General features: G+C 47.0%; 1 protein-coding gene and 1 long non-coding RNA gene across 10 annotated transcripts in view; one reads left to right on the forward strand and one right to left on the reverse strand.

Moving 5' to 3' along the window:
• LOC117093055 overlaps window positions 1-12,295 on the forward strand; it is a 27,806-nt gene extending 15,511 nt beyond the window's left edge. The window contains exons 2-3 of the long non-coding RNA XR_004441015.1: window positions 5,630-5,720; window positions 11,672-12,295. This is a non-coding gene — a long non-coding RNA (uncharacterized LOC117093055). The remainder of the gene's footprint in view (window positions 1-5,629; window positions 5,721-11,671) is intronic.
• On the reverse strand, window positions 10,268-23,141 carry PIGV (phosphatidylinositol glycan anchor biosynthesis class V). Of its 9 annotated transcripts, none has more exons than XM_033227625.1 (5): window positions 21,095-23,141; window positions 19,855-19,946; window positions 18,038-18,172; window positions 13,380-14,501; window positions 10,268-11,105 (listed from the first exon to the last, which is right to left on the reverse strand). In XM_033227625.1, the coding sequence occupies exons 3-5, from the start codon at window positions 18,113-18,115 to the stop codon at window positions 10,824-10,826; spliced, it is 1,482 nt and encodes a 493-aa protein (XP_033083516.1). In that variant the 5' UTR covers window positions 18,116-18,172; window positions 19,855-19,946; window positions 21,095-23,141; the 3' UTR covers window positions 10,268-10,823. The 9 variants fall into 9 exon arrangements, with proteins under 9 accessions (XP_033083516.1, XP_033083515.1, XP_033083517.1 ...); XM_033227624.1 differs by lacking the exon at window positions 21,095-23,141 and adding an exon at window positions 20,912-20,993; XM_033227626.1 differs by lacking the exon at window positions 21,095-23,141 and adding an exon at window positions 20,687-20,905.
• Between the last annotated feature and the right edge of the window lie 1,719 nt (window positions 23,142-24,860).

Consider the following 24,860-nt stretch of genomic DNA (forward strand, 5'->3'; position numbering starts at 1 on the left):
CTGGTGGCAACGAGGGGTGGCTTGGGTGGATCTTGGGGAGAATGGCATATCTTTGCAAGGTATATATCCTGCCCCAGAAGTTATTACAAGCTTTTCAAGCAAGGGAAGCCTCGACTTCTGAGACACAAGTCAACAAGATGCTTCTACTAGCAAGAGAAGCTCAGAGAGAAAGATAAATCTAAGATTTTCACATTTGTCTGAGTCAAATCAGATGTCCTCATTCCAAGTTTCAGGGTCCTACTCCTTCTGAATCACAGGAGAGACTTAGTTAAACTGAATTCAGCTGATGGAATTCTGCAACATGCACAATTTTCATGTTTTATTTGTAGCAAATCAGTCTGGTGGCTACTGGAAATGGGATTCTTTTATGGCTATCAGAGAAGCCCTACAGTTCTCTGACCATGAGTTCAGCTGAGAGTTTAAAGACCTGAGCTGGGCCGGGCGCGGTGGCTCAAGCCTGTAATCCCAGCACTTTGGGAGGCCGAGACGGGCGGATCACGAGGTCAGGAGATCGAGACCATCCTGGCTAACACGGTGAAACCCCGTCTCTACTAAAAAATACAAAAAAACTAGCCGGGCGAGGTGGCGGGCGCCTGCAGTCCCAGCTACTCCGGAGGCTGAGGCAGGAGAATAGCGTGAACCCGGGAGGCGGAGCTTGCAGTGAGCTGAGATCCGGCCACTGCACTCGAGCCTGGGCGACAGAGCAAGACTCCGTCTCAAAAAAAAAAAAAAAAAAAAAAAAAAAAAAAGACTTGAGCTGGTCTTTTTTTTTTTTTTTTTTTTTCCTGCAAGACCTATGATGCAACTGGAAGAATCGGTCCCATATCATAGTACCTATAGTCATTATCACTGCCGTAACAGTTAGTGCAACCACCACTTGGGCCCCCAAGACACTTGCTTCGGTTGGCACTTCATCACAAATAACCACAGGCGATGATTTCATTAATTATGATGCCACAGCATGCTATGGATCAGTAGCATCACATTCTCATTGGCAAGGAGCTCAGCACATTCAAACCCAAAGACACAGCCAACCTGATTTCCTAATCCCACCTTTTGGGGTCTTTTTCCTGGGGCCACTCCTAGTACCAGTTTCTGTATCAGTCAGGGTCCAGGCAATGAGAGAGAAACCACATCAGTCACTGACAGAGAGAATTTAATATAAAGAATGGTTAGAACAGTTAACTAGGAATAAATTGTTAACTAGATAACTGTAAGGGTAAAAAGAAAACTCTAAGATATCATGGAGGCAGCAACAGACAGCAAGAAGCATCTATAACTCCTTGGGCTAAGAGTACAAAGGCAAGAGTTTGGAATTACTCAAAGTTAAAACCTTAGAGGAGGGCCTCTGCAGAGCTGAAACTGGGACCTCTCAGTCTGATGCTCTATCTAGTCTTTGAGCTTGAAGAACTCAGATCTCTGAGGACAGGATACTACCCAGCTGGTGCTGGTATCTCTGAGTGGGACACATGGAACTGGTTTGGCAATTGTTGGGAAAAACTACAAAGTGGATTCAGCTGCTGCTATAGGAAGGCTCTGCTGCTGCCTGGGTGAAGGAGTGTTGCCAGAGCGACCCTTACAAGAATAGGAAGCAAAAAGAAGGGTCCCGGCTGGGCGTGATGGCTCACGCCTGTAATACCAGCACTTTGGGAGGTCGAGGCAGGCGGATCACCTGAGGTCAGAAGTTCAAGACCAGCCTGGCCAACATGGCGAAACAGTGTCTCTAACAAAAATACAAAAATTAGCCAGACGTGGTGGCGGGCGCCTGTAGTCCCATCTACTCGGGAGGCTGAGGCAGGAGAATCACTTGAATCAGGGAGGCAGAGGGTTGCAGTAAGCCAAGATCGCGGCACTGCATATCAGCCTGGGCAACGGGAGGGAAACTCCATCTCAAAAAAGAGTCCCTTCTTCTTCCTTTGGCCTCACTATCTCCCTCTGGTGGCCCTTATTGGGAAAGCCAAACACAGAGCCTGCCGAAGCAAAAACGTGATTTTCAGAGCCCCAGCTCCAGTATCTCATGTAGAGAATATGTGGGTGGGTTTGGAGTTGAGAGACAATAACTTAATAACTAGCACTGTTGTCTTTATAAAGTATTCCAAGAAAGAGGTGAGTTTAGGTGAGAATATGCTGGATTTCAACAGAAATAGAAGAAAATAGAGAAAGAGCAAAGATCATGGGTCTTTCAGGGTTGGAAAAGCTGAGTGCTTCTGGACAACAAATAGTACAAAGTAAGATAGAAAAGATTTTAGGGCAGGGAGCGGTGGCTCATGCCTGTAATCCCAGCACTTTAGGAAGCTGAGGCAGAAGATCACTTGAGCCCAGGAGTTCGAGACCAGCCTGGGCAACATAGCGAAGCCCTATCTCTACAAAAAATAAAAAATAAAAATTAGCCAGGCATGTTGGAGCATGCCTATACTCCCAGCTACTTGGGAGGCTGAGGCAAGAAGATCACCTGAGCCCAGGGAGGTGGAGGCTGCAGTGAGCCATAACTGTACCACTGCACTCCAGCCTGGGCAAGAGAGTGAGACCCTGGCTCAAAAAAATAGATAAATAAAAAAGAAAAGGTCTTGAACAACATGAATTTAAAGATGCAATCTTTTTTTTTTTAAACATTGTTTGGCTCTGTTGCCCAGGCTGGAGTGCAGTGGCGCGATCTCAGTTCACTGCAACCTCTGCCTCCTGGGTTCAAGTGATTTTCATGCCTCAGCCTTTCAAATAACTGGGATTACAGGCACGTGCCACCATACCCGGCTAATTTTTGTGTTTTTAGTAGAAATGGGATTTTGCCATGTGGCCCAGGCTGGTCTCAAATTCCTAGACTCAAGTGATCAGCCTGCATGGCCTCCCAAAATGCTGGGATTACAGGCATGAGCCACGGTGCCTGGCCTAAAGATGCAATCTTTCTAAGGCAAATATCAGGTTAAGAGTGTGGCCTTCATGGCCAGGTGCAGTGGTGGCATGTGCCTGTAGTTCCAGCTACTTAGGGGGCTGTGGTTGAAGGATTGCTTGAGCCTGGGAGGTTGAGGCTACAATGAGCTGTCATCACACCACTGCACTCCAGCCTGGGTGACAGCATGAGAAGCTGTCTCAAAAAAAAAAAAAAAAAAAAGAGCAAAAACTATAAAACTCTTAGAAGAAAAACATAAGGAGAAAACTTCATGACATCAGATTTGACAATGATTTTGAAAAGGCAACCCATAGGAGAAAATTTTGCAAATCATGTATCAGATAAGGGATTAATACCTAAAATATATAAAGAACTCCAACAACTCAACAATAAAAAAAAAACCCCCAAAACAGGTAAGGTTATGAACAGATATTTCTCCAAAGACATACAAGTAGCCAATAAGCACATGAAATGATACTCAATACACAATTTAAATCAAAATACCACTTTACACTCACCAAGGTGGCTAGTATTAAAAAACAGAAAATAACAAATGTTGGCAAGGATATACAGAAATTGGAACCCTTTTGCATTGCTGGTGGGAAGGTAAAATGTTGCACCTGCTGTAGAAAATAGTATGGCCATTCTTCAAAAAAGCAAACATGGAACTACCATGTAATCCAGCAATTCTACTTCTGGTCGTATACACAAAAGAACTGAAAGCAGAGACTTGAACAGATATTTTTATATCTGTTATATAAAATGTTCATAACAGCACTATTCATTATAGCCACAAGGCAGAAGCTATCCAAGTGACCACTGACAGATGAATGGATAAACAAGATGTAGTATAATGGAATATATGCAGCCTGAAAAAGAAATTCTGATGCAAGCTACAATATGGATGAACCCTGAAGACCTTATGCTAATTGAAATAAGCCAGACACAAAAGGACAAATATTTTATGATGCCACTTATACGAGGTACCAAGAGTAGTCAAATTTATAGACAGAAAGTAGAATGGTGGTTGCCAGGGGTTGGAGAGCAGGGGGAATGTGAAGTTATTGTTTAATGGGTACAGTTTCAGTTTGGGAAGATAAAAAAGTTCTGGGCTGGGGGTGGTGGCTGACATCTGTAATCCCAGCACTTTGTAAGGCTGAGGTGGGTGGATCACCTGAGGTCAGGAGTTTAAGACCAGCCTGGCCAACATGGCAAATCCCCGTCTCTACTAAAAATACAAAAAATTAGCTGAGTGTGATGGCGGGCACCTGTACTCCCAGCTACTTGGGAGGCACAGGCAGGAGAATCGCTTGAACCAGGGAGGCAGAGGTTGCAGTGAGCTGAGATCGTGTCACTGCACTGCAGTCTGGGCAACAGAACAGGACTCCATCCCCCCCCACCCCCCAAAAAAAGTTGGTTGCACAACAACGTGAATGTACTTAATGCTACAGAACACTTAAAAAGTTAAGATGGTAACTTTTGTTAGATACATTTTAGTGCATATACATACGGTCTGACTAGTTGAGACTTAAAATAACTTTAGGCTCCCTTGTTTTCACTAGTAGGAAGTGGCTTGGTGAAAGTTGAGCATTTTCCAAGGAGAATGGTCATACTTCCCAAAGCCAATCTCAGATGTGGCCATGAAGGGTAATCAACAAGGAAGAAGTCAGGCATGGCAATGTGTGCCCGTAGTAGTTGGGGCTACTTGGGAGGATAGGGTAGGCGGATCGCTTGAGTCTAGGACTTTGAGGCTGCAGTGAGCTATGATCTTGGCACTGCACTCCAGCTTGGACAACAGAGTGAGACCCTCTCTCTTCAAAATAAAATTTAAAAAAGGCAAGGAAGAACTTGCTAGAAAGTCACATCCAGGAGCCATGGAGAACAACAGACAAAAGAGTCCATCCCAGCCCAGGTACGGCAGCTCACGCCTGTAATCCCAGCACTTTGGGAGGCCAAGGTTGGGGGATCATGAGGTCAGGGGTTCAAGACCAGCCTGGCCAACATAGTGAAATCCCATCTCTACTAAAAATATAAAAATTAGTTGGGCATGGTGGTACATGCCTGTAGTCCCAGTTACTCGGGAGGCTGCGGCAGGAGAATCACCTGAACCCGGGAGATGGAGGTTGTGGTGAGCCAAGATCGCAGCACTGCACTCTAGCCTGGGCAACAAAGCAAGACTCCATCTAAAAAAAAAAAAAAGTCCATCCCATAACAAAAACAAGGTCTAGGCTGTGTGTGGTGGCTCATGCACATAATCCCAGCACTTTGGGAGACCAAGGAAAAAGGATCGCTTGGGACCAGGAGTTCAAGACCAGCCTGGGCAACATAGCAAGACATTATCTCTATAAAATATGGCAAAAACTAGCCAGGCATGGTGGAATATGCCTGTAGTCCCAGCTACTTGGGAGGGGCTGAGGTGGGAGAATCCCTTGAGCTCAGAAGTTTGACATTACAGTGAGTTATGATCACACCACTGCCTTCCAGCCTGGCCAACAGAGTGGACCCTGTCTCTAAAAAAAAAAAAAAAAATCAAGTTCTAATCCAGGAACTCCCTGCAGTCCCGGGAAAGGGGCTTTGACCTGCCTGAGCAGTGGGAATTCAAAACTGCTTTGGACCAGTGACTATGGCACTTCTTCCATGCTTTCCTTTTCTGAACGGGGGTTTATATTGAGGTTATCCTTTTCGTGCTCTACCAATGTATACTGGGTATGTTTGTGAAGTGCAGATAACTTGCTTTTTCAGTTCACAAATCACCATAAGGAACCATACTGAAGCTGACTGAGAGACTCTGAGCTGACTAGATGGGATTTGGGGCTATTTCCCCTGGGCAGGGGTAAGTGTATTCTGTGAAGAAAAACAGGTATTTGGCTCAGAAACACAGACTGTAACATACAATTATCTGTGTTCTCGAACTCACAGCTAGACTTCACTTCCCAGTAGGGCTACCAGATATAGCAAATACAAATATGGGAAGCTGGTTACATTTGAATTTCAATTAAGCAAGGAAGAAATTCTTAGAAGTATGTCCCATGCAATATTTGGAATGTAATTATACTGAAAAATAACTTGTTTACCTGAAATTCAAATGTAACTGGGCATGCTGTATTTTATCTAGGAAACTACTTCCCCACCCCTTTGCGGTTAGACATGGCCATGTGACTAAGTTCTAGCTAGTGGAATGGAACGATGTGCTGACTCTTCCAGGCTGGCTCCTTAAAACTTTTCTGGGAGTGGAGGACTCTGAGGAGCTAGAGCAGGACAGTCACAAAATGGACAAGACTGGGTCCCCAATAATTGGGCGGAACAGACCTCCCTTCCTAAACCTGCACTAGACTATGAAGTAAAAAAGAAAGGAACTTTTATTATTAAGCCACTGAGTTTTGGCAGTTGTTTGGTATCACAGTTAGCCTACCTTGGATAATATCCCTAATCCCTAAATTCAATAGTTTTTCTCATCTTTTCCTTAACAGCATATGACCCTGCTAACCATTTCTTTCTTCTTGAAACTTTTTTCTTGAGACAGGGTCTCACTCTGTCACCCAGGTTGGAGTGCAGTGGTGTGATCATTGCTCACTGCAGCCTCGACCTCCTGGAATTAGGTGACCCTCCCACCTCAGTCCCTCGAGTAGCTGGGACTACAGACGCCCACCAGGATGCCCGGCTAATTTTTGTATTTTTTGTAGAGATGGGGTTTCACCATGTTGCCTAGGCTGGTCTCAAACTCCTGGGCTCAAGCGATCCACCCACCTCAGCCTCCCAAAGTGCTAGGATTACAGGCATGAGCCACTGTGCCTGGCCTTGAAACTCTTTTCCGCCAATGATAGAATTTGTTTCTGGTCCTTTAATGACAATAATGGTAATAAAATGGCTACCATTCATGAAGTTCTTGCCATACAGGCATTGTGCTAAGTGCTTTAGCTTCATGACTGCCCACGTGGTAGATGCTATCACCCCCACTGTAGATGAGAAAACAGGCTTAGAGAGGTTGAGCCACCTATCCAAACTCTTACAGCCCCTCTCTCTTCTCTCTCCACACTCTTTTTTTGACAATCCCATCCAATAGCATGGCTGCTGTAATAACTGTATCTGTGTGCATGGTTCCCTGACCACTCTCTTGGTCTCCAGTTCCACATTTCCTGGCACATAAATGTGCTGCTTGGCATTTTGGACCCAACATGTCCAAAATGCAGCTATTCCTTTGTTAGCACTGTTCTCAACACTTCATACGGTAACATTTAATTCTCACCACTACCCTATGAGATGTTATTATCTATGAGCTAGATATTATCTACATTTTACAGATGAATAAACTGAGGCTTAGAGAGTCAGTATCTGGCTCAAGTTTACACAGCTAGTACACAGTAGAGCTGGGCTTAGGGCTGATTTCAAAGCCTAGATTAAGACCTCAGCTCCACTCACACTGGGCTCTCCCTGTCCTATCCTGTTCCATTTCCTGCCTTCTATATTCACTCTCTACCCCGAACTTTCAAATCCTACCTATCCTTCAAAGTCTAGCTCAACTATCACTTGTCCATGAAGTCTTTTCAGGTATCCCAAGCTGGAAGGGATCTCCATCTTGTGTGAACTTACAGAGTACATGCTCTGTGCCTCACTTACCTTTTCTAGGGCACAAGTAAAACTTGAATTCATTCTAATCATAAAAAGTTCAAGTAGGGCTGGGCACGGTGGCTCATGCCTGTAATCCCAGCACTTTGGGAAGCCGAGGCGGGTGGATCACGAGGTCAGGAGTTTGAGACCAGTCTGGCCAACATGGTGAAACTCCCCATCTCTACTAAAAAATACAAAAATTAGCTGGGCGTGGTGGTGGGCACCTGTAATCCCAGCTACTTGAGAGGCTGAGGCAGGAGAATTGCTTGAACCCGGGAGGCGGAGGTTGCAGTGAGCTGAGATCGCGCCACTGCACTCCAGCCTGGGTGACAGAGCAAGAATCCGTCTCAAAAAAAAAAAAAAAAAAGTTCAAGAAGTGAGATATAGAGCAAAAAGTTTAAGCGTCCTTTCACTCCCGAGAATTTATTGCTTTCTGCCTTGATTAATGTTTCTGTGTCTGCCACCAACTCTATTAGACAGATATTTGAAGACAGGAGGCATAGCTGAGTCATCTTTATTCTCCTAAAATAGGCATCAATAAACAATTACTGAAAGAATCAATCAGTTTCAAACCCCTTGAGCCTGCACATATTACATTTTTAGATGTCAGTGAGAGGGTCTGTTCAAGAAACGTGACATTTTTCCAGGAGGACTGGTAAAGGTATGTCAAACACTCTGTCTCCTCCCACCTTCATTAAAGAACAAAAAAAAAAGCATCTACTTCTAGGTACGTGAGGTGTCTGGTTTCTGTTTTAGCAGGGTCTCAGAAGGAAATGACTTTTCTCTGAAACTGTAGACACCCCACCTAGCTGTGGCATTGTTAGGCCTCAAGGTAAACAGGAAACTTCCTGCCTTGGGCCCTTCATGTCCCTCTCCCAGACTATTAAAGAGACTGTTAATAGGATGGTAAAAGGACAGCTGCTGGTCATAAAATCAGCCCATTCCTTAGATCCTCAGAGAACAACTAAATCCCTGCAAGGTCAGAGAGAAAACCTTGTCCAGCTCACACCAGGTGCGCCTACCTAGCTGGGCTCCTGTTACAGGGTTTCTGGGCATGAGATCTACTGTGAAGGTTAAGCTGAGACTGCCAGAGCAGTGACATCACACCTACTCTGTGGGGTCTGAGTCACCTTTTCCAGTAGAGGAATAATCAGTCCTGATTATCCCCCAAAAGGAGGCAAAGAGGAGAGCAAAGAGCCCAGTGCTCCTACCTCGGCAATAAAGAGCTGAAACAGGACCCCAACACTTCCTGCACACAAGGTGGAAGTGTCTGGATTTGCAGCTGTTGGCAAGGAGAAAGGGAATAGTTTCTGCCAACTGGAGGGACACTAGGGCAGGGGTGATCATGGTTTGCCAAGAAGGGCACTCGGTGTCTTGGCAGAAGGCAGAGGGCTGCCCCGATCTGTGTGTACATTTTCAGAAGCATTTGACTCTGGACCAAATTGTCTCAGCTGTGCTAGTGCTGTGGCGATGGATGGGAAATGCTTATTGGCCAGGCTGACCAGAAGCTCCAACAGAGGGTACTGGGGCTCAGCCAGGAGCTTCCCTTCAGCTGGCAAGTTTAGCTTTCTGTCACGGTCAAAGGGAGTGTGTCAAAATTCCAATTCTCAAGGCTCTCCAGAAGCTGCTTAGGATTACCCATCTGTTTTGAAGAGTTTCTGCTTACTGGATTTTTTGGCTTAAATGGGAAATAAAAGAGGTGATGGATGATACAGAGCCAAACTCTCATCTGGCTCAAGGAATAGGCAAAAGCAGCTCAGCAGGGGTCAATGATCTTACTTCCATTATAGTGACAGACTTATGACCAAACTGGGGCCAGGAAGCAGGGCAGATACCATTTCATTCCACCTTGGACTTAACGTACGATTCACCAATTCCTGCCGCTGTGTTGGCGCCTCTGACCCATGTCTACTGATCAAGTAAGCAGGCACCTGAGAATGGGACAACAGGCGCCTTATCTGCCAGATGTCACTGCTTTCCCTCATTGAAAGGAAAAACCACCTAAGTTACTCCCAAGAGTTGCACTCGGGGGTGGAGGAGGAGTTTCTTCTAATTGCTGAAAACATGAGAACTGGATATTTTCTCCTAAAATCCCACGTTTAAGCCTCTACATTAGCATTTAGACTGGCGTGTTTCTGTTGTTTAAGGCAGTTAAGATCTTAGAGCAGAAAGGGACCTACAAGAGACTGTATGGTTCACTACCACCCCCTGAAGAATATCATCATTTCCCATGGTTTCAGAGATGGTAACTAAGGTTCTGAAAACTCTCCTAAGTCACATGGCTGGTAAATGGGGTTTTACTGAGACGACTAGAATCCAGGGTTCCTGATGCCTTCTTCTTACCCTTTTTCCCCCAACTGGTTTACATTATTTTAATTTTTTAAAGTTATTTTAGTTTTTGCCACGAGAAGGGAAGAGCATGGAAAGATTTGTATTATTTTTATTTTTTACTTTTTCTGAGACAGAATCTCACTCTGTTGCCCAGGCTGGAGTGCAGTGGCACAAACTCAGCTCACTGCAACCTCCGCCTTCCAAGTTCAAGCAATTTGCATGTCTCAGCCTCCCGAGTAGCTGGGATTATAGGTGTGTACCACCATACCTGGCTAATTTTTGTATTTTTAGTAGAGACGCGGTTTTGCCATGTTGTTCAGGCTGGTCTCAAGCTCCTGGCCTCAAGTGATCTGCCCACCTCGGCATCACAAAGTGCTGGGATTACAGTGTGAGACATTGTGCCCGGCCTGTATTATTTTTAAAAAGGTAATTCACTGCATGTATTACTGAAAGAAGTTTAATTTGCATATCTTTGTAAGATTTTTTCATATAAATAAAAATAAATGCACAAATCATAAAAAAATTCATAGGAAACAATGTCCCATTTGGAAAAAATGGTCCCACTTTACTACTCCCACTACTCTGTTCAGGCCTGTACCATCTTGTGTGGACTGTTACCAGCCTGTCAGCTAATGCCTTTGATGAAATTTACACTTCAATAAATTGACATTTAAATTTACACACAGGTCAATGGTAGGTTTAAGACTGCCTCTGCTATGTTAATTGACTAGATAGATCCAGGTGTACTTTAAACTTGGAATAAGACAATCTTCACTTACAGAGAAAATAGTTATCTAAAATTTGCCCTCGCCAGGACCAGAAGGGGCTCTCTAGTGGCTGACACTTCTCCCATTCCTGACCAACTTTCAAGGAGAAAGAGAAAGATTATAATGGACACAGTAATGATCCCAGGGCAGCACAGGCAGTTCCAATGTGTATTTTTACTTTCAGACCCCTGGGTTAAGTCGGCTTCCAGCCTGTCCCTGGAGAGTCCAGGTCATGTCCAAGGCAGGAAGTTGCAATGTAGGAGTAGTCCCAGGAGCCAGTAAGTCAGGAAGTAGCCTAGAATGTATCGTGTGACTGGAGAACAGGTTTTCCAGCGATACAAAAGTCCCATAATAGGATTTCTGGGGACCTTCTGTCCTGGTGGGGAGTCCTCTGCAAGAGGCTTCCAAGGCACAGTCTTCAAGGATCTCAACAGCGGTTCTTGATCCTGAAGCAAGTGAGCTGGAAACCAGTACACAATAGGAGTGGAGGAGCCCAAAAACCTGGTGAGAACCTAGAAATCATGAGAGGGGAATACCCAGACATTTACTGGAATGTCACTGACTCAAATTGGACCAGCCTGGGGACTTCTTTACTGCTGGGTGAACTATGGTCCCATGACTAGAAATGTATTACACTGGTAAAGAAACTGAACACAGCTTAGGATCCGTCTTAGAAAGATGTATGTAACAGCAGACAGGCATCCTCCACGTTACAAATAAACATAGCTACAGACTAATTACATTAATTACTATTAAAATAATGGGCCAATGAATACTAGAAACTCTGTGGGGTCTAATTTTAGCCCAGGGCCTGGACTCTAACCTCTGTGATATTGATTTGGGGCTTGGGAACCTGAGGTGGTTCCCTTATCCCATGGGATGGCAAAGCACAGGAAAACGGGCAGAAGACCCATTGCTTGAACATTCTCTCTCCTACTGGAGTTCAGAAACAAGTTTCCAAATGGTCTCCCTCAGCTAGCCTGGAAACTTTAAGCTTTGCTGGCACTCATTCTATGATTTAATCTAGCTGAAAACACAGCATGCTACTTTCTATTTTCTCTGTCTCTTATCCATACAGCTTGGAAAACCTTTAGAAACAGCCAACGTGCAACTCCAAGAGGAAGAAACTGTTAAGAAGAGGTCAGCATGGGGAAAAAAGATGTCCCCAGGGTGGGGCCACAGCCAATAACAGAAAATCAGATATAAGATCAAACCCTTCCCATCCTGCTCTATCACCACTGCCTCCACCCAAAACATTGGTTAAGGTATCTCCTCTGGAAATTGGGGGGCTGCCTGAGTTGAGAAGCTCCAGAAGTCAACAGTCAAGAAACCAATATGGATATAACTGTATATTAGGGAAAAAGATCCCAGAGACATCCTCTGTGCTTATTCTTGTATCTCAGTCCAATCAGGTCCTTTCACAACCTTCGTGTTTTTGCATATGCCCTTCCCTTTACCTAGAATGTTCCTCCTCTGCTTCTTACATGGAAAATCTCATTCTTCAGGACCCAGGTGAAATATGACGCCTTTCTCAAGTACTACAGTGAGTTACCTACTTCTTCTTTGCCTTCATAATACTTTATCTGAGCTTTAAAAAAAAAAATCTCCCTGGGCGTGGTGGCACACCTGTAATCCCAGCACTTTGGGAGGCCGAGGTCAGGAGATCAAGACCATCCTGGCTGACACGGTGAAACCCCATCTCTACTAAAAATACAAATAATTAGCCGGGCGTGGTGACGGGCGCCTGTAGTCCCAGCTACTCGGGAGGCTGAGGCATGAGAATGGTGTGAACCCGGGAGGCAGAGCTTGCAGTGAGCCAAGACCGTGCCACTGCATTCCAGCCTGGGCAACAGAGAGATTCCATCTCAAAAGAAAAAAAAAAAAAATCTCAGGCTGAGCATGGTGGTTCACGCCTTTAATTCCAGCACTGGGGAGGCTGAGGCGGGCAGATCACTTGAGGTCAGGAGTTCGAGACCAGCCTGGCCAATATGGTGAAACCCCATCTCTACTAAAAATACAAAAATTAGCTAGGTGTGGTGGCAGGCGCCTGTAATTCCAGCTACTCGGGAGGTTGGGGCAGAAGAATCGCTTGAACCCAGGAGACAGAGGTTGCAGTGAGCTGAGATCGCACCACTGCACTCCAGCCTGGGCAACAGAGCGAGACTCCATCTAAAAAAAATTAAAATAAAGTAAAATAAAACAAATCTCAAAATAGCACTCCCCTTTCTATCCCATTATACTATAATTTTATGTTAAATGTCTGTCCTCCTGTTTATACCATGAGACCTCGTAAGGCAGTAATTTTGTCTTTTTTTTTGAGATAGAGTCTCACTCTGTCGCCCAGGCTAGAGTGCAGTGATGCGATCTTAGCTCACTGCAACCTCCTGGATTCAAGCAATTTTCTGCCTCAGCCTCCCAAGTAGCTGGGATTACAGGTGCCTGCCACCACACCTAGCTAATTTTTGTATTTTCAGTAGAGACGAGGTTTCACCATTTTGGCCAGGTTGGTCTTGAACCCCTGACCTCGTGATCCACCCGCCTTGGTCTCCCAAAGTGCTGGGATTATGGGTGTGAGCCACCACGCCCGGCTGTAATTTTGTCTTATTCATGTTTCCTCCTTAGAGGTCTGACTCAGGGTCTGGCACAAAGAATACCCCTAAATAGTAATTGAATGAATAAATTCAGTATGGATCACTCAAATGGGAGATGTTAGCTGCCTTCCCTGTCCTTGGCCAAGGGGTTTTGCCTGTATTCACATCCTTACCCCAGTCAGGAATCCACCTCACCTGAACATGCATGCACAGACCTCCAAACAGCAGCAGCACTGCAGCGTGGACCAGGTACACAAACACCTGAGGACTGAGGAATCCAAGATCGGGCTTCTCTAGGGTCTTACTGTTCTTGCTCCTTTGCAGCCCAAGTGTAAGGCAGAGCCAAGGGTGGGTGGTCACGTATGTCCAAGTTGCCCAGACAACCAGTATAGCCACTGGTGCAGCCAGTAGAAAATTGGGCACCTGCCTGAGCTCATAGTATTTCAAAAAGCCAACATTCCAGTAGACATCCTGGATATAGCTGTATATTAGTGGAACATCCCAGAAGCACCAAGGCGGTTCATTTCCCTCTGCAATCCGGTAGCCCTTGTCTACAGCTAACTGTACCAAGGGCTCAGGAATGGGGCGGGCTGAGCCTGGCAGACAGAATTGGGTGTAGGCATAATACTGAAAGAGGGCAAAGGGAAGGCCAAGTGTGAACACCGACAGAAACAGAGAGGCCATCAGCTTAAAGAGCTGTCTCTGGGGATTCAGCATCGTAAGAGAAGAGAAAAAGCCTTGGCACTGAGAATGCATGAGGAAGCCAACACTGACCAGCCCGTTGGAGCGTACCCCAGTGGCAATGGCAAAGAGGAGTCCACTAGTCCAGACTCGGCCCCTCTCCAGCTGCCCCATGGCACTGAATGTCAGGAGGGCAAACAAAGCTTCTGAGTAACCAGCTGCCAGGAAGACATTGGCAGGGCTGAGACAGAAGAGCAGAGCTGCATAAAAGGCCTGGCGGGGACAGTGCAAAACCAGACAACCCAGGTCATGAAGTGCAACTGCAGCCAATATGAAGAACAAGAAATTGAGTGATGCTACTGAAATCAGCAGGCAACTGCGCAGACTCAGTAACCCCCGTAAGGGTCGCAACAGTTCGGTCCCCACCATCAGGGCCAAGGGGAAACCAGGAAAGAAGGCGAAGTTGTGCTCATACAGGTAGCCATGCTCAGCGATGAACAAGAAGTGTTCAGCATCCCAGCGAGACAGGCCACCCAGAAGACCATCCACAAGTTGGTCCACAAAGCCTGAGGGGGCCAGGCGAGGAGGAGAGAAGGCTTCTGCGTGGTGATCTGGGATGATGGCATTGAAGAGGGCCTGTGGAGTAAAGAAAAACCAGGATTTTGGTTGAGTAACTGGAAGAAAAGAATTGCCATTTAATAAAACGAGGAAGAAGGCCAGGCTCATGCCTGTAATCCCCACTTTGGCAGGCTGAGATGGGAGGATTACTTGAGTCCAGGAGTCCATGACCAGTCTGGGCAACATAGCAAGACCTTGTCCCTATAAAAACTAAAAAAAATGTCTCAGCACAGTGGCTCACACCTGTTATCCCAGCACTTTGGGAGGCTGAGGTGGTAGGATCACTTGAGCCCAGGAGTTTGAGACCAGCCTGGGCCAATGTTGCAAGACCTTGTCTCTACTAGAAATAAAAAAATAAAAATTAGCTGGGTGTGGTGGTATATGCCTGTAGTCCCAGCTACTTAGGGGGCTGAGGTGGGAGGACTGCTTGAGCCCAGGAGGTTGAGGCTGCAGTGAGCCGTGATTGTGCCACTGTATTCCAGCCTGGGTGACAGAATGAGACCCTGTTTCAAAAACACTCAGAACTCTTCTTGAGGACTGAACCCTGGACATGTTAACATCTGAAGGTTAGAAAGAGGATGAAAATCCAGTAATGAAGAAAAAAAGGAACAGTCAGTGAGGTGGCAGGGAACCCAGGAGAGCATTAGAACCAAGGGAAGAAAAGGAAGTGATCAACTCTGTTAAATGCTGCTGGGAGGTCAAGTAAGATGGGGGCTGAAAACTGACCACTGGATTTAACAATTGGAAAGTAACTGGTGACTTTGACCAGGGCTATCTCAGTGGAGGGGAAGAGACAGAAGCCTGCCTAGGCTGGGTTCAACAGAGAATGGGAGAAGAGAAACTTTGAGGAGTTTTGCCTTACGGGGAAGCAGACAAATGTGGTAGTAGGTGAACAACAATGTGGGGTTAAGAGAAAACTTTTTTTAAGGTGGGAGATAAGGGTGTGTATGTTAGTGGAAATAACCCAGTAAAAGGGTATGCAGGAGAGAGGGAATTGCTGGGTAGGCAAAAGGGGATGGAATCTGCTACAACGGTAGAGGAGCCAGCCTTAGAGAAGAGGACAGTTCATCCAATCTCCAATCTTCAGTACTGAAAGCACAAAGGTGCAGAAATAGGTAGGCTGAAGAATGTGGTGGGCGCATATGGAAGGAAGTCTCCTCTAAAGCCTTCTATTTTTCTGAGTTGTCATTTAGGAAAACAAGTTGTTACATGTTACATGTTTTTCTCTTTCCTCAAATCTCTAACACCCCCAGAACTCACTCTCAAGTGATAGCCTCTTTTCAGGACACGGCACACATCATCTTCATTAATAATGAAACCACCAGGAAATCAACAGAAGTTGTGCTGGGAAGAGTGACAGTGAACCGGAGCTAAAACCGTCAAGGATTAGCTGTCACTGACAGAGACGATAGCAGCAACGACGGGTAACTTAGGGATATAATCTGATGGCTTGAGCGTTAAAGCTGGAGGTGGGGGAATGATAATCACATTTACTGTTAAATGTCTTTTTGCCAGCCAAGTGCAGTGGCTCACGCCTGTAATCTCAGCACTTCGGGAGGCTGAGGCAGGCAGATCACGAGGTCAGGAGTTTGAGACCAGCCTGGCCAACATGGTGAAACCCCGTCTCTACTAAAAACACAAAAATTTGGCCGGGTGCGGTGGCTCAAGCCTGTAATCCCAGCACTTTGGGAGGTCGAGACGGGTGGATCACAAGGTCAGGAGATAGAGACCATCCTGGCTAACATGGTGAAACCCCGTCTCTACTAAAAAATACAAAAAACTAGCCGGGCGAGGTGGCGGGTGCCTGTAGTCCCAGCTACTCAGGAGGCTGAGGCAGGAGAATGGCGTAAACCCGGGAGCCGGAGCTTGCAGTGAGCTGAGATCCGGCCACTGCACTCCAGAGCCAGACTCCGTCTCCAAAAAAAAAAAAAAAATTAGCTGGGCGTGGTGGTGGGCGCCTCAGCTATTCGGGAGGCTGAGGAGGGAGAATCATTTAAACCTGGGAGGCAGAGGTTGCAGTGAGCCAAGATCACGCCTTTGCATTCCAGCCTGGGGCAAAAGGGCGAGATTCCATCTCAAAAAAAAAAAAAAAAAAAAAAGTCTTTTTGCCCTATTAGATGGTCAGCTACTGACAGATACAATGCTCAGTCTCCTGGTAAGGGGAACATAGGGCAATACTTTGAGCTGTCACACCCTACAAGCATCTCTGGTTACAGAACAGCACAGTATGTTGGAGAGACCACTAGCTCAGGAGTTAGGAAACATGGGGTCAAACTCCAGCCCTTCTCTATCTTGCTGTGTGGCTTTGGGGGTGTCACTTAACCTTTCTGGGCATGTTTTTTTAAACTTACCATCTAGCACAGTTCTTGGAATGCAATAGGTACTTTAAACATTTTTGGTGGTTGAATGAACTGCCTAGAGGAAATATACTGTTTCCAAAATTACCACCTGAATTAGAACCCAACTGTCCTGGTTCCCTATCCTGATGCTGACTTGCAGCATTGCTCCTTTGGTTCTGCCAGTAACCCAGCTGATGCTGGTTGAAAGACATCACTGAGTCAGTCTCCCTAGCCTGGCAACAGGAGCATAGCCCCATTTTTAAGGCTTCTTAAATTTTGGTCAGTTTCCTTATCAGGCCACTTCAAACAGTAAAAACAAACAGGACAGGAGTGACAGTCACAGATAAACAGCCCTAGACTGCAGGTGGACACGTTTAACTAATCTCGAAACCCAGCAGAGTCTGTTATGCCTTATATAGTGGGGAAGGAGAGAGGAAAGTTTCCACAAAGGGACCGGTTACGAGCCTCAGAGAGAATGGTACTGGCATAAAAGGCACACATCATTATGTGAATCTAACACCCCTAGGGTGTCGACATACATTCAACAACATTCATTCATTTATGAACATACTGAGCTAGGCACCAAGCACTGTGCTAGGCAGCAAATAATTCATATATACATGATATTTTATTAAAATATGTATCAAGGGGAGCCTCGGAGGGGAAAGGGAACTGCAAAAGGGCAAGTGCACTGAGAGTTGTGAGTGGGTGAGGCAGGAAGGGGAGGCACTCGGGGGAATAGGAGGAACCATTATATATCCAGATGGTCTCACGACTTGCACATTGCCATGTTTTTCCCACTCAACTGACAGATACAATGCTCAGTCTCCTGGTAAGGGGAACATAGGGCAATACTTTGAGCTGTCACACCCTACAAGCATCTCTGGTTACAGAACAGCACAGTATGTTGGAGAGACCACTAGCTCAGGAGTTAGGAAACATGGGGTCAAACTCCAGCCCTTCTCTATCTTGCTGTGTGGCTTTGGGGGTGTCACTTAACCTTTCTGGGCATCTGCTGCTTCATGGGTAAAACAAGATTAACAGACCATTTTTCTAAGATTCCTGACCACTTTTCAGCTCTAAAGTCTATGTCTCTGTGGTTTCAACCACATGGAGGGGCACACCTGAGAGGTGGAAAGGAGATGGGGACTCTTCTTACTGCCTAGTCCAGTCATGTAGCAATGACACATTCAGGACAAAGGATGGGAGACTGACCTGCAGCATCAGAGTCAGGATACGGCAGCTGACTGCAAACCTCAGCACCTCCTTCCGGGATGGGTCCTGGGGCCACATCCTCTCACCACCAGGAATTCAGGGGTGTTGCTACCAGGATTAAGCTCCCTCAGGCCTCTAAACCCCAAAGGAGGAAAATGTCACACATCGAGTGAAAGCAAATTCTTGAAGGCATTCTTCACTGGAACTAAACTTAACCAACCACCTAACTTCCCAGATGAGGGGAAAGCATCTTGACAGCAAATGGGTTCAGTAGGTGTCACTTTGAAGCACTGAATTCTCGTTGGGCAAGTTCCATACAGCTAAGCAGGTAGCTGGAAAGCTAAGGTCACAGAAAATCTTTTAAAGTCTATTGAATGCACCTCTGCAGGAACTAAAGATCTGGGTTCAACTCCTGACTGTCACTTACAAGTTCTCATTCGTCCCTCTGAACCTCAGTTCTTTATATAAAAAATGGGAGCAGACTTTTTTTTTCCTATCTCACAAAATTGTCGTGATGGTCAAACAGACCGAAGTGTGAAGTTCTACTCAAATCTGTGTTGTGGTTGCTATTATTTAGTGTGTGCCCTTTTCCTGTTGCCCAGAATAATAAACTAGGTCCCAAACCAGAGTCCCCAAAGTGGGGCATAAAACCATACTGGAAGACCATAATGACTCCACACTCTAGCTTAGCTCTCTGATGTGTGTTCAGCTGGTCTGTTAAATTAAGTGGGGAAGGAAAAGAAAACCACCACTCAGCAGGACCTGAGCCAGCTCACACTGCTGAAGCAAGCTGAGGGTGAACACAGAGTAGACTACCAGGGATGGAGAAAACTGCTATTTCCCATCTCTTTATTGGGATGGTAGCAATGTATAAACAACTACAAAGCCACTCCGAGGCAGGGAATGCACCTTAATCTTTTATAATTCCCTGGGCTAAAAGAAGTCATAATAGCTCCTCAAGAACTTTCAAACACCAGCCTGGGAAATTCGAAAGGAAAGCAAAAGCATCAGTGGCAGCTCACCAATTTGGGGTGAAGAACTATGCCTAAAAGGAAAAGAAAATTTGAACTGAGAAATCTGAGGAGGAGGGCTAGAAAACTCTTCTCTTATTTGGCGAATACCTACCAAACCTGTACCACTTGTTTCTGGAATTCTCTGACAGTGTGCCATGCTCTCATTACATTCTGCCCTATTGCCTTTATTGCTTTGCTTATTTAAGTTGCTAAGGGCAGGGGCTTTATATCACAACTATATCCCAGGGCTTAGAACACAAACAGGCATCTTAAACCTGTGTTCTGAATGAAAGGAAGTGGTAGGGACAGGATATAGCATCATCAGTTCACTGACTCTAGATATGAAATCACTGCCCCAAGTATTCTTCCCACCATATCTCATGTCAACAGCAAGACGACAAAGTCACAGAAGCCACAGGAAAATAAAATTTCCCCAAAAAGGGAGCCAAGTTGGCCAATGGCAACAGTACTCTTTCCTTGGCACAAGGGGGCGCCTGCTGCTTACTCCATCGCCAGGAGACCTAGAGGAAGGGAGGGGCCCCCAATTCCACACCGGTTGGCTCATGAAAATTCAGTTCAAAGGCAAACTTCTAAAACCCCCAGAGAGCAGCGGTAGTTTGTGAATCTACCCAACGTTTCCAACGTGTGACTCGCTGAATCGAGAGAAATCACGGAAATGGGCATACCCAACCTCACACGGCTACTCCTTCCCTATCCTAGGGAGAATTCACTCTTCTTTCCTCTTCCTTGGCTTCCCACCTGCACGCAGAAGAGAAGTTGGGAACAGAAAAGCACTCAACCCACCTCTGCCACTTGACCATGCTTGCATTCTTCCTTTCCTCTCTCGAGTCAAGCTCTAGCCTCAGCGACTACAGATGTGTGTAGCCCACACTTTGCTTACAGGTAAACCAAGTAAAAACAAAGCCAGTCAATTCTCCCTCTCAGCTAATTGCCAGCCTCCCTTCCCAACAACCCCTTTGCCAAATCACAGACTCTTAACTGGCAGGACACTTAACAGATCAACTAGTTTCACTCTTCAAAAATTTTCCCGTGAGATAAATAGGCTCCAGAGGTCTCATCAGACACGGCCAGGCCAGTGTAATTACCATCGCCATTTTATGGATATGGAAACTGAGGCTCACTGGGGTCAAGTGACACACCCAGGGCTACTTAAAGATGCTATCATGTTTTTTGCTTCTTAAACCTCACGGTACCAGCCCGCATCCCTCGCCAAAGGGTATGCGCCCTTTCCGGGCCAGGATTATGACCCAGGTCACCCAAACCCCTAGCCCAGTACCTCCATGCCACAGTCTGCCCTTGCTGGGTATGCTTAGGGTAGTTGGGCCCTATCTGAGAATCTGGGACATCCTGTTGAACTGCAGCTCTGGACCCTCTCAGTAAGACCAACATCCCCTGCGTGGGCTGGAGAAGTCGCTCTGACCCAGGGTCCTCAGAGCCAAAGGCCTCGTGGGCCGTCCCGAGATAGGGGCTGCCTTCTGTGAGCCCAGCCGTGTCCGCAGCCCGTTTCTGGCCGTCTCCGTCTGGACACAGTCCCTTCTGGATACTAATCATCGACTCTCATCCCAGATGGGCCACGGCCCAGGGACCACTCCCGAGGGAGCCTGCGGAGCCCCACCAGGCCACAGGGCCGGAAGCAGGCGAGGGCGGGAGGCTGGAAAGGAAGAGGCGGCGCCCAAGGCTGCTATGGCGGAGGGGCGGGGCTGCCCGCTTCTCCGGGCCTCTGCCTCATTTCTGCCGGCCTCCAGTTGACAGCTTCCCTCCCGCCAGAACTCCAGCGCTCCCAAGCTGGCGCTATGTCCTCAGCCCCTGCCCGTCCCGACCTCCCCGGCGGGGACCGAACCTCAGCTTCTCCATCCGGGGCCCATGCGGCCCGCGCCTGCGCGCTGGCTCCGCCGACGGCTTCCCCGCCCCGCTCCTGCCCGGACTTGGAGCAGCCCCGCCTCCCTCCGCGGCGGCCATGTTGACTCCGGGCGAGCGGGGTGGGGGCTGCCGCTCGGCGCTTCGCCTTGTAGCACCTTCCCACTTTGGTGACTCCTGAAGAGTTTCCTCGCACTTCTCTCTTCTTCAAGGCCCCCCGCCACCCCGCCTTCAAATAGTGAGCCGAGGCTGCTGTCTCACAGACAGTGCTCTTGCCCCAGTTCCTTCCCGCTGACGTTCACTGAGTTCCCGGTGTGGGCCGAGGCTCTTGTAGTCGGGGGCTGACCCGCAGCCTCTTCATAGAAGCCGGAGCCGCGCTCTTCCTGCTGTCAGGCAACAACAGCTCAGCACAGGGCCTGGCACACAAGGGATGTCCTCTGAATAGCCAAAGAAAAGCATTCTTGGGGTTTCTGTGGCCGGCAGTGGCACCCTGCGTTTTGGGTGTGAAGAAAGTGGGGGATCCCCCTGATTTTCCCCTCCTTTAGCTACCAGAGACCTTCTGTCCTACTTCAGTCCTCAGCCCCACCTCAGGTGGCTAATGAGGATGGCGAGGAAAACCTCAGAGAACATCCCCCAGGCCAGGACTCCTTTCACCTCCCTCACCCAAGCAGTTTCTCTCATAGGAAGTGGGGCCAAAAAAAAGAAGAGGCAAAGTCAAAACCGTCTACTGGGGGGTGCGGCCAGTTTGTACCCTTGTAACGGAAACTGTTAGAACAACTTTGCACCCTCCTTAAAGGAAACAGATGATAAATCCTTCTCCGTTGGTGGATTTCTTGTTTCTCAGGATTCCAAAGCCTTCTGTGGTTTCAGTTACCTGCTCTCCAAACGAAGCCAGGGGCCGGGTTAGCCTCTGGCCACAGCCTGACTCAGGGAGGGGTTTATCTTCTGCAACAGCTACTCATGTGGGTGGGAACAAAGAGATGGTTGCTACCTCTCCAGGCGAAGACCAGCCCACATCAGTCTGTGGGGGCCTGGGACTGTATCTCTTGACTCTTTATAACTAATTTCAGGCCCTGAGACCTAAATTGCCTTCAGATATTTGTTGTGTGCAAGGTGGAGAAAATGCAAATCACATTTAGTCGTTGTGTGTTGGAGAAGGGGGAAAAAATGGAGTTTCATGGCCCTTCCCCCAGGTTTTTCAGTGCCACACACTTGTTCTCAGCTCCAGGTCTGTGAGTGACATGGCAAAGCCTGGGGGCACGCTTGTGACTGGAGCCTAAGGCTGTGACTTGAATCTCTAGAAGTCCACCATGAGGCTCCAAGCAGCACTCTCTTTGCAAAGACAAAACTGAGACATGAACTGTCCTTGCTGTGTAAATTCACAAGGGGAAAGAGAGGTGCATTCTCAGGGTTCCCTCTGTCCACACCAAATTCTCTCAAAAATCTATTTGTAAAAAGGCCAGGGGTCTCTCAAGACAAGTCAGAATGTTTTTTAAAAGCTCAGCTGTCACTCTTCAGAGGTAGAACTTTATCCAGATTTTCAGCTGTACTTTCCTGCAATTTCTCCTTTCCTTCTCTGCTACCCAACCCCCTCCTCTTCCGCTCTGTTTCCTGTTTCATTTTCTGACTTCTGCTCTGACAGGAAAACAAGGAAGCTGAATCTTGTGCTCTCAAAGCCCTGACTCCCTGGTATCAGATTGGAAGAAGGCTAGGTGGGATAGGAGGGGTTTCTAGGGCTCCAAGGCTTTGAGTAGTGACGGAGGCAGCCTCTCGGTGTTCTTGGGGAATCTGCAGCTAAGATGGAGCCTGCATCTACCCAGGGAGCCAGCTGAGCTACCAGAACTGTGGAAAGCAAGTGAGACAGAGCCATATCCCAGGCTCCAGAAAGACTCCACACTTCCCAGATATTTCCATTAAGAAGCACATATCCCACATCACCAAGAAACAATATCACATGCAAATCCCTAACCTGAACAATGCAAGCAATGCATTACTATTCTAGAAGCTCAGGATTTAAGAGGGTTACATCATTTCTGTTCTTTGAACTTGCCTCACTCTGCTCTTGCTATTTTCCCTGCTTGAAGCACTCTACTTTCAGACCACCCTTTGGCCAGTCCATTATGTTTGGGTCTCAGAAGAGATGTCACCTCCTCAGAGAGGCTTTCCCTGTACTCTCCCATCAGTCTGTTCTTCTTTTTTTGAGACGGAGTCCTCGCCCTGTCGCCCAGGCTGGAGTGCAGTGGCCGGATCTCGGCTCACTGCAAGCTCCGCCTCCCAGGTTCACGCCATTCTCCTGCCTCAGCCTCCCAAGTAGCTGGGACTACAGGCACCGGCCACCTCGCCCGGCTAGTTTTTTGTATTTTTTAGTAAAGACGGGGTTTCACCGTGTTAGCCAGGATGGTCTCAATCGCCTGACCTCGTGATCCACCGTCTCGGCCTCCCAAAGTGCTGGGATTACAGGCTTGAGCCACCGTGCCCGGCCTTTTTTTTTTTTTTTTTTAAGATGAAGTCTCACTATATTGCCAAGGCTAGTCTGGAACTCCTGGGCTCAAAGGATCCACCCACCTTGGCCTCCCAAAATGCTAGGATTACAGGTGTGAGCCACCGTGCCCAGCCTCTGTTTTCTTCATAGCACTTAACACCATCTGCTTGTCCTGTCCATGAATTTTGTTTCAATGTCTGTTTCCCTCTTCTGGAATGTAAGCTTCTGAGTGTAATGGAGGAGTGAGGGCTTTGTTCACCAATGTATTTCCAGTGTTAGAACAGTGCCTTGCACACTGTGTGTCTTCAATAAAGATCTGGTCAATAAATCAATTTCTTTAATCCTACACCTCTATTTTATGGATGAGGGAGTTAAGGATCACAAAGGGGAAGTGCCTGGCAAGAAGTCACATAGCTAGTGGTAGCGATGGGACTTGAATTTGGGTCTCCAGCATCCCAGACTGGTTCTCCCACTCCACACTATTTTAATCTTTCACAGATTTACCTCTTTCCCTCTCTTCCTTTTTTCCCATACGACTAATAGTCTTTACGGGCTATGCTAAGATGGGCACACCAAGTCTTAACAGCTCCAACCTACTCTTCTCCTCCATCAAAGTCCTATCTTACTGTTTGATTTGTTCAACAGTACAGGAATGCCTACTATTTGATGGGATGATGATGCAACACTGAGCAAGACAGAAACAATCCTTGCCTTGGTGGAGATGATATCTACTTCATAGGATTTATAGTGCTTGGCATACAATGCTCATAAAGAAGGGCTGTTATAACTCACTACAAAAAAGTGATTTTCCCACTGAAGGTGTAGAGAAGGAAGTTACGTGGTTCTCACAGAACACTCACTTCCCTGGAGCAACTGACAATTCATTTCTCTCTGTAGCTGCCTTGCCTTGCTCCTGCCTCCACTTCTGGAGGTGGCCTTAGCCCTAGACTGGGCAGAGGACTGGCCCAGTGTACCTACTCTCAGCAGTTCAGTTTCTAGACGCTAAACTTTCCATGGCCCCAGTCCTATGGAATTGGAGTAGCTGATCCTAATCTGGGATGGTGGCTCTGATGTCATGCCATTGTGGGGCCAAAGTGACCATACTGGCCTCTGATGAAAGGCGGCTGTGCTTTACCAGAATTTTATGCTACTTCTTTTTGCTGTGGATAAAAAGGCATTCACTGGCAGTTTCCAAGGATGCTGGGTGACATTTACATCCATCCTGACACTTGAGGTGACACCAGTCAGGTCTCATTTACCAAAAGCATCCTTTTTGGCCTCTGCCTGATCACTTGAAGATGCCCATCCACCCAAGGACAAAGACTCTGCCTTGCCTGCAACTGCAGGAGCCAAACACTCATCATTTCAAGCCCATGGTCACTAGATATTTTTCACCCTTCCTTCAGTGTTTGCCTTTCAATAGTTAGAAAACCTTGACCCCACTGAGAGG

The sequence above is a fragment of the Trachypithecus francoisi genome, unplaced genomic scaffold (assembly GCF_009764315.1).
Source record: "Trachypithecus francoisi isolate TF-2019V2 unplaced genomic scaffold, Tfra_2.0 Lachesis_group12, whole genome shotgun sequence".
Lineage (NCBI taxonomy): Eukaryota > Metazoa > Chordata > Mammalia > Primates > Cercopithecidae > Trachypithecus > Trachypithecus francoisi.